The sequence below is a fragment of the Leuresthes tenuis genome, unplaced genomic scaffold (assembly GCF_036924035.1).
Source record: "Leuresthes tenuis unplaced genomic scaffold, fLeuTen1.0.hap1 SCAF_15, whole genome shotgun sequence".
NCBI lineage: Eukaryota > Metazoa > Chordata > Actinopteri > Atheriniformes > Atherinopsidae > Leuresthes > Leuresthes tenuis.
In genome coordinates, this window is record NW_027325369.1 from 1,722,600 (window position 1) to 1,732,024 (window position 9,425).

Below are 9,425 nucleotides of genomic sequence, written 5' to 3' on the forward strand. Positions count from 1 at the left end.
TTCAATTGGTGGAAGGTCTGGGCCACAGGCATACCAGTCCAGTACCTGAACTCTCCCAAAATATCAAAAAGATTCTGATGATTATATGTATGCCTCTCTAAGGTGCTCTTTCTATGCCTGACAATGTTATTGACCTTTTGCCAATTAAACTTATTAGTTCCATGTTGTCCAACAATTTCTGTTTAGCACCTCCTACTTTTCCAGCCTTTTGATTCCTCCATCCCAACTTTTGTGGGACATGTCGCTGTCACTAACCTCAAGATTTTAGTAAAATGTAGTAGTAAAGTAGTAGTAGTAAGTGGTAAAATGTCTGACTATCAACATTTGATATTTTTTCTTTCTTCTGGTGTAAATAAAATAGTGATTTACAGGATTTGCAAAAGATTGCATTGTTTTTATTGATATTTCACACGGTGTCCCAACTGTGTATGACATTTGTCCCATAAAGGATTGACAGACTAAAACTTGATCAAGCTAACCTATCCATGCTAATTTACAATGGCTATTGCTATTCCTATCAGCAAATTTTTTGCCTTGCTTAAAGAAATTTGTTCCTATCTTGCTGCTCAGCCAGCTTGTCTCCCGACAATTGGAAAGAAGCAGACCCCTATGTCTGATGTTATGTAAATATGCTTTGAAAGTATAAGCTCACGGTGCACTACGTTTCTTTCCCAATGTGATCCGATAATTGCAGAACAAATTACAGAAAAACTTGTAAGAAACATATAACTTTTCTTAAATGTGCTTTTACATATTTACATGTTATCTCTTCATGTTTTGCTTTAAATTAGAGTTTTGTATTGTACCGATATTAGTATGGAAAAATATTGGTATGAATGACTGTATCGGTATCAATATCAGAACTGATCAAATCCTCACAATACCCACCCTGTGCAAAATTAAAGATTGTCTAGAAAGAGAAAACTCTTCTTCTTTCTTGTGTGTCTTGTTTGTCTCTGTGTGGCCCTGGGACTGGCAACCAGTCCAGGGTGTACCCTGCCTCTCGCCCAATGACAGCTGGGATAGGTTCAAGCCACCCCACGACCCTGAATTGCATTAAGCGGGTATAGACAATGGATGGATGGACGGACTTCATACCAACTGTCAGCCACAGGGCCTGGCCATATGAGGCTATCTGTCCGATAGCTAAAGATTGATTAATATTGGGTCATACAACAGGACAACAATCCAAAGTACACCAACAAATCTACAAAAAGCGATGAAAAAGAAAACAAAAACAAGGCGTAGCGATGGTCTATTCAATGTCCAGACCTGAAGTAGATTTTGAACCTTGAGACTGCAGTAAATAAGGCTTTCTCGAAGCTTGTCTCGAAGAACTGTTGCAGACAAGATTGTTGATATGGCGGAAGATATTGGAAAAACACTGAAGGACACTGCAAGAGACTCTGGCCTGTGATGAGACGATAGACATCAAACACAGAGCAGCTTGACATTTTTGTGCATGGGATTAAGGCCAAGTTTGAAACGAAGAAGGAGACGCTGTCTTTGCAAGCCATGCATGGCACAACTAAAGATTCAAAACAGGGTGTTAATCATGAACAATGAACAATCATGAACAATTTTGAACTGCCATTTGAGAAGTTGAGCAGCATCGCGCACTGACGGAGCCCCCGCAATGGTTGGCGCGCAAAAATAATTGACTGCATTAGCCGTCTGAACCTGGATCCAAGTGATTTGGTTGTATGCCACTGTATCATACATCAAGAGAGTCTGCGTTCATATTCCCTGAAGCTTAACAATGTGATGAAAACTGTCGTGTCGACCATAAACAGAGCGCTCAACAACCGCCAGTTCAAGGAGCAACTCCACGAGCTTGAGTCAAAGAACAGTGATCTGTTTTATCATTGTGAAGTATGATGGTTGAGTCATGCAAATATGCTTGCATGGTTTTATGCACTGCGGGAAGAAGTCAGACACTTCATGGAGATGAAGGGGAAACCTGTCATGGAACTCAGTGATGGCAAGTTCCTTAGTAATCTGTCTTTCATGGTGGACATCACCAAGCACCTGTCATAGCTAAACATCTAGCTGCAAGGTCCCAACCAGCTCGTCAGCTCTCTGCTTTCAACTGTGAAATCATTTGAAGTGAAGTTAAAACTGTGGCAAGGACAATTGAAAGGTGAAACACTGCACACTTTCCCATCCTGCAAGAACAAAAAGCCTGATGTTACAACTTTATATGCTGGTGAGTATGCAAAACTCATTCAGGCATTTGATGACAACCAGACAACCTCCAAATGGAAATAATTGAGCTGCAAAACCACAATGATCTCAAAGCTAAGTACAACAACCTCTCTGTCCTGGACTTTTACAAACCGTATGTTCGTGCTGAGGATTTTCCTATCCTGAGGAGACATGCCCTGAAGTTTACATCTTTGACAACGTACCGCTGTGAACAACTCTGTCAACACTGACTCTTGCAAAGACTTGCTTCCGCTCAAGCCTGAGTGACCCAAACTTGAAAAACCAGCTCCGAGAGCATCAGCATCACCAGCTGACATCTGAGGCTTCGGCAAATAGAAACAGTTTCAGCCCTCGCATTAAGTGAGTCTGACATGCATAGAAATGCAGCAATCATGAGGATTAGTAACACAGTGGTTATAGACTTTTTTCCGTCTTTTTTTTGCATCCCTAGGTATGTGTTCATAATAGTATGGCCCTCGGAGGACTAAAAATTGAAATGGCCCTTGATATGAAAAAGGTTTCCCACCGCTGAAGTACACGGACACGTACTTGTTCAGGATGTCTCTCAGAACGTCACTGATGAGAGCCTGGAAAAGGGCCAGGGCATTGGTGAGGCTGAAGGGTATGACCAGGTACTCATAGTGTCCAGTGGGCATGTTGAAGGTCTTCTTCCAGTCGTCCCCCTCCTGGATCCAGACCAGATGATAGATGTTGCGGAGATCCAGCTTGGTAAAAAAATCGTAGCCTTCTGAAGCAGTTGGAAGGCTGAAGCGATGAGTGTGAGGGGGTAATGATTCTTGACAGTGATGTCACTGAGGCCACTGTATTTGAGGTAGGGTCTCAGGGACCTCGCCTTCTTTCTGACGAAGACAAACCCTGGCCCAGCGGATGACAAGGACGGACGGATGATCCCGGCAGCCAATGCGTCGTTAATACAGGACTCCATAGCCTCTCTTTCAGGTAAAGACCTCGAGTAGAAGCGACCCTTAGGACGCGTGGTGGCTGGCAGGAGGTCTATGGCACGGTTGTAGGGCCCATGAGGGGGCAGGGAGGTAGCCTTCACCTTGCTGAACACCTCCCGAAAGTAAGGATATTAGGCAGGCATCTCGGACAGGTCGGGGACTGAATTAGAGTTGGCAGGCAGCAGAGGTGCAGTAGCTTGTCTGAGGCAGATCTGATCACAGGAGGAACTCAACCCAAGGATGGACCCCGTTCGCCCAGTCAATTTAGGGGTTATGGTGACAGAGCCAATGATCAGCGGGAGATGAGGTGATTTCAGGACATGGAACTGTGTGATGTTATGATGATTGCCAGACAGGAACATGTGGTCTGATGAGTGACAGTCCCCAGGAGATGAACGTCCAGGGTGCTAGCAGGTGCTGGATGTGGCAGAACGCCCATACTGCTGAGCCCTCCCTTTTATTGGGCAGTGGTAAGTTGCCTGGCCTGGCCACAGTAGAGGCAGAGGTTCCCCCGGTCTCCCGAGTCTGGTTCTGCCAGGGGTTTCTTTCTATTGTCGCCTTGTGGACGACAAGGCGACAATAGGATAGGAGGATAGGATAGGATAGGAGATGGGATCGAAGAGAAGTTTCTGTGCAATCTGTTGGTTTCCTTAGTTATGCAACTTTTCTTTGAACTGGCTTTGTATAAATTGAATTAATTTGGAATTAAATTAATTGGACTGCAATTGGCTTGAATTTGCCTCCATCCATCCAAACTGTAGGAATATCACAGGATGAAATACAGCATAAGAACCTTGAAACCTTGAAAATGTGTTTTTATTGCTATATTCTTTCAACAACTTGACATTATCAGCAGATGGAGTGTGCACAGTTGTCATTACATGATTTTCTAAGGTAAAGCATTTACTGACTGTAAACAAAGTCTTTCAAATCTAATCTTTCTTCTCCTTTACTGCAGAGTAATACTGCGTTGACTAACCTCAGAAGGAAGATGTTGAAAGTTTAAATCACACAACTTTTGACCTTAAGATCAAATTTTCCAAAGTTTTTGTGTTTACTCTATGTTATGGAGTTGTTACTTTTTCCAGAAATCAAGTTTGACTGAATTCTTCGACTGTATTCGAATGTCACCCCTCCAACATAAACATGCACAGGACACACTATATTGGCAAAAGTATTCGCTCATCAGCCTTGACACACAGATATATTTAAGTAGCATCCCATCCATAGGGTTTAATATGACGTCAGCCCACCCTTTGCAGCTATAACAGTTTCAGCTCTTCTGGGAAAGCTTGCCACAAGGTTTAGGAGTGTGTTTATGGGAATTTTTGACCAGAAGCACATTTGTGAGGTCAGACACTGATGTTGGACAGAAGGCCTGGCTCATCCCAAAGGTGTTCTATCGGGTTGAGGTCAGGACTCTGTGCAGGCCAGCCAAGTTCTTCCACACCAAACTGGCTCATCCATGTCTGAGATTGCTAGATGGAGAAGTGTAATTGGTCACTCCAGAGAACGCGTCGCCACTGCTCTGGAGTCCAGTTGCGGCGTGCTTTACACCACTGCATCCGACGCTTTGCATTGCACTTGATGATGTATGACTTGGATACAGCTGCTCGGCCATGGAAACCCATTCCATGAAGCTCTCTACGCACTGTTCTTGAGCTAATCTGAAGGCCATATGAAGTTTGGAGGTCTGTAGCGACTGACTCTGCGCACTATGTGCCTCAGTATCCTCTGACCCTGCTCTGTTATTTTACATGGCCTACCACCTCGTAGCGGAGTTGCTGTCATTTCCAATCGCTTCCACTTTGTTATAACACTGACAGTTGACTGTGGAAACTTAGCAGTGAGGAAATTTCACGACTGGACTTGTTGCACAGGTGGCATCCTCAGTCATGGTGACTGAGCTCCTGAGAGAGAGCCCTTCTTTCACAAATGCTTGTAGAAGCAGTCTGCATGCCTAGGTGCTTGAATTTATACACCTGTGGCCATGGAAGTGATTGGAACCCCTGACCTTTGGCAATACAGTGTATCTTTACATATAAATCTTGCCATCTTGTCAGAGATGGCATTTTTACCTCTGACAAGGGACATGCTCTAGCTGATTGTGCCCAGTATTGACTAATTTGTATGAGAGGCTTCAACTGCCTTACTTGGGTGGAAGGCAAGCTAACAGGCGAGTCCACAAATGTGATGTCCCTTTAGAGAAAGACAGCATTACTGTACCATGTATGTTGCAAAATCTAAAGTAATTCCAAAGATGACCACTTGAATTTACTCTTAGGATATCCTGCTCGTATCAACCATTTTTATAGCAAACATAACATGAGCAACACGTATGCAACGTGTGGTCTGACACACTTAGTAATATTTTATTTGAACGGGGTGCTGAAGTCTGCTTTTTGCGGATGATGTGGTTCAGTTAGCGTCGTCAGGCCGTGACCTTCAGCTCTCACTGGAGCGATTCGCAGCCGAGTGTGAAGCGGCTGGGATGAGAATCAGCACCTCCAAATCCGAGACTATGGTTCTCGGCCGGAAAAGGGTGGAATGCTCTCTCCGGGTCGGGAATGAGATCCTTCCCCAAGTGGAGGAGTTCAAGTATCTCGGGGTCTTGTTCACAGTGAGGGACGAATGGAGCGGGAGATTGACGGGCGGATCGGTGCGGCGTCTGCAGTGTTGCTCTGCACCGACCCGTCGCTGTGAAGAAGGAGCTGAGCCAGAAGGTGAAGCTCTCTATTTACTGGTCAATCTACGTTCCCATTCTCACCTATGGTCACGAGTTGTGGGTAGTGACCGAAAGAACGAGATCGCGAATACAAGCGGCCGAAATGGGTTTCCTCCGCAGGGTGTCTGGGCCTCCCTTAGAGATAGGGTGAGAAGCTCAGTCATCCTGGAGGGGCTCGGAGTAGAACCGCTGCTCCTCCGCATTGAGAGGAGTCAGATGAGGTGGCTCGGGCATCTGGTTAGGATGCCCCCTGTACGCCTCCCTGGGGAGGTGTTCCGGGCACGTCCCACTGGGAGGAGACCCCGGGGAAGACCCAGGACACATTGGAGAGACTATGTCTCTCGGCTGGCCTGGGAACGCCTCGGGGTCCCCCCGGAAGAGCTGGAGGAAGTGGCCGGGGACGGAGACGTCTGGGTTTCTCTGCTAAAGCTGCTGCCCCCGCGACCCGACCCCCGGATAAGCGGTAGATGATGGATGGATGGATGGGTGCTGAAGTTCGAACTTTCCACATGTTCATATGGATGATCAATCGTTGAAGGCAAAGTGACAACTTTAATAAGCTACACACCTGAGTAACCAACTTGGAAAAGCAATTTTAGTTTGCGTTTCTTTTATTTTTTCTTGGAGTTTGAAAACTTCAAAGTTGCTCCTCAATGCAGTATAATAATAATAATACTTTAAGGGGGTGTGAGATAGGGCAAAGCACCAAAGAGCAAAGCAGATTAATAAATGTACTAGTTTTGTGTTAAGACAAGTCAACACATCCACAGTCTCACAGAGAGGTTCTGCATCTTTACATTCTATGTAATAGTCAATTTTCTTCCAAAGAAATGGATATATATGTGGGTTTTTTTGTTTGAAGTTATTTTTAGATTAATAAAACCTTCTGTTCAACAGTTGAGGCTCAAAAACATCCCATATACAGCACAGTAAGAAAAAAGAAAAAAGGGAATCACTGAAGAGGAAAATGTCTTTACAGACTGCAACACACACTTCTGCTGCGCTTTAAGATGATGACTCAGAGGGATTATTTTTGTATGAGTCTATATTTTGGTTTTTTTAGGACTGTCCTGCTTTACTGTCTTTTTGTGTCTGAAGTAATAACATACTGTACATCACATGAAGGGAAAGTGACGACAACTGAGCTAACTCCATCTGCTGCTTAAGGACATGAAATGTAAATGAAAGAATACAAAGCTTATAAGTGAACAATAAATTACACATTTCTTTTGTCAAACTTGTGAGAGATGAGAAATAAGATTAAGAAATAACGGGAAGAAATTGTGGGCAAGGAAAACATAGGATTTTGTAGAATTTGTAAATCTTGTATAAGGTATCAACACAATGAGTTGCTGTACAAGCATCAGAATGAAAAGGTTTTTTACCTGGACTTTGAAGCAGAATTAAAAATAATTTTTTAAAATTTTTTATTGCTTGCTTTGTTTCAAGAAGTCACTTTTAAAAAGGTCAGAATAATAATTTCAGGGCAGAAATTTCAAGTGATGACTGATCATATTTTGATTGCAGTGAGCAGACTTGAACTGCCAAAGTCAACCTGAGATGCAGCTGAAAGATCCTCAAAAGAGCTGGAACCTGTCAGTCCAACTTGATTACTGTGGGAGTCTCAGTCTATGCCAGGCCAGTGTCTGAGTTTATGAGTGAAACACTTAAAGCCGCGGGGAATAAATTAAAAAACTCTTTGAGAAACATATAGTGACCTGTCAGAGTAACTTTTTTCAGGGGGTGGGGGTACAGAGAAGCTACAGTCATAAGTTTCCACAGAAACAGACATCTGATCAAACTGTTCCAGTCGAATCCAAGCGTCATCACAGGAATTCTTCAGGAATCATGGTGTCATTCCTGGTATCCACAGGTGTGTATGGATGCGGCCAGCAGCTTACCTGTCGTGCCTCCAGGCCAGGCATGGCTGTGATGAGACTGTGAGCAAAGCTCTCTCAGACACGCGCGCACATATTCAGCATAAACGCTCTAAATCCCTCACAAGGTCAAGTTGCTGTTGGTGGTGTTCAGGGTCAAACGCTGATCGCGCGCTGCAGCCACATAAAATGTATGAGAATTAAACATGGAACTGTTTGCGTGTCCTTACCGTATACACCCTGACCGTGCACGCCCTGCAGGATGCTGGTAAACAGCCACAGGAGACCAAAAACCAAACTCATCTTCTCATCCTCCTCTCTGCGCCTCGCTGCTTCTCCGCCCCCCATCCCGATCCCACCTACAAGAACAGGATTGTCAGTTCGGTTCCCCGCAGATGCAGCAGCCCAAACTCCCTCCTCCGCTATGATCGGGGCCCTTCTAGTCTTTTGACCGGTTCTCATCCACAAATCCAAAAGTGCCACTCCAGCTCCCTGCCACCCCCCACCCCCGATCCCGGTCAGATGAGATGGGTAGGTCAGGTTCTGCTCATAACGGTTTGATGTTGACTGAGACCATCAGAAACAGTTGACGAGAATGATGACCAGCAAAGAACGGAGATGAATCAGGTGCTTCAGCCAGTGTCTCCTTGGTGGTGACATTGTGGTAAATTCAACGGAGAGAAAAAAAAAAAAGAAAAGAAGAGAAAAGTCCTCAGTATCCCGCGATCGGTGAAACATAAAAAAGTCTCAGGTGCCCATTCCCAGGAATGGTGGGGTTTTACACCCATACATTCATTACATCCACGACCAAATCAGCAACACCGGCTTCGTTCTGTCTCAGTTTCCAGCGGTTGGTCGCGGCCCGACAACAGGAGGACGGGACTCAGTGATGATGCCGCGACTTCCGGTGAGGACGCAAGAAAAGCAGCAGTTTCTTTTTTTATATACATTTATTCATAAAATGTTTTTTTTTTATTGAGTGGCTGAAATATAAAAGGAAATGAGACGAAGGAACGGTACCACAGTGGTACTTCACATTAGATCGGCGAGAAGGGAAAATAATTTAAATCATAGTGATTAGAAAAAGATAAATACACCACAGAAGTAAAGTCACAGCCCACACACTGACCGGATCAAAAAAACACGTAGATCAATTAATAAATGGGGGAAAGAACAAACGGGGCTGATGGGGGTGGAGGGGATAAATTCTTTACAGCGGGGACAGCGCGGCTTCCGGGATTATAATTTCAAAATAAAATACTTTACCGAAACGTTTAATAGTTTTTGGGGTGGCCTTAACAATTATTCCAATTAATACAACGCAGTTACTATTAAAATAATAATAATCACAATTTATAAGTATATGGGACTGATATTATTTTGATAAAATATTCCACAGACCACTGAACCCACTGCAGAGCAAACATTTCCAGCCTGTGCACCGAAAAAAGATCTTTGAGTTACAACAAATAAATGAATCCATGTCTGACAGAGCTGTTCATCAAAACAACACTTGGATTAAAACTTTTTCTCCTCTTTCGTCACAAACACCTGGCACGACATTCAAACAACCTGAATTATTTAGAGCATTACCTTGACGAATAGTCTACTACAACAGATTCTGCACCACCAATAAAGGCAAACCCGATGACAACA

At 44.1% G+C, this 9,425-nt stretch overlaps 1 protein-coding gene across 3 annotated transcripts in view; it reads right to left on the reverse strand.

Annotated features, from left to right (window-relative positions):
• Nucleotides 1-8,635, reverse strand: part of mdga2a (MAM domain containing glycosylphosphatidylinositol anchor 2a) — a 90,526-nt gene extending 81,891 nt beyond the window's left edge. For all 3 annotated transcript variants that reach the window (XR_011907713.1, XR_011907714.1, XM_072365669.1), the window contains exon 1: nucleotides 8,000-8,635. Coding sequence is in view for 1 of the 3 variants with exons in the window: in XM_072365669.1 (XP_072221770.1) it covers nucleotides 8,000-8,231 (232 nt within the window). In the remaining 2 variants the exon portion in view is untranslated. The remainder of the gene's footprint in view (nucleotides 1-7,999) is intronic.
• Between the last annotated feature and the right edge of the window lie 790 nt (nucleotides 8,636-9,425).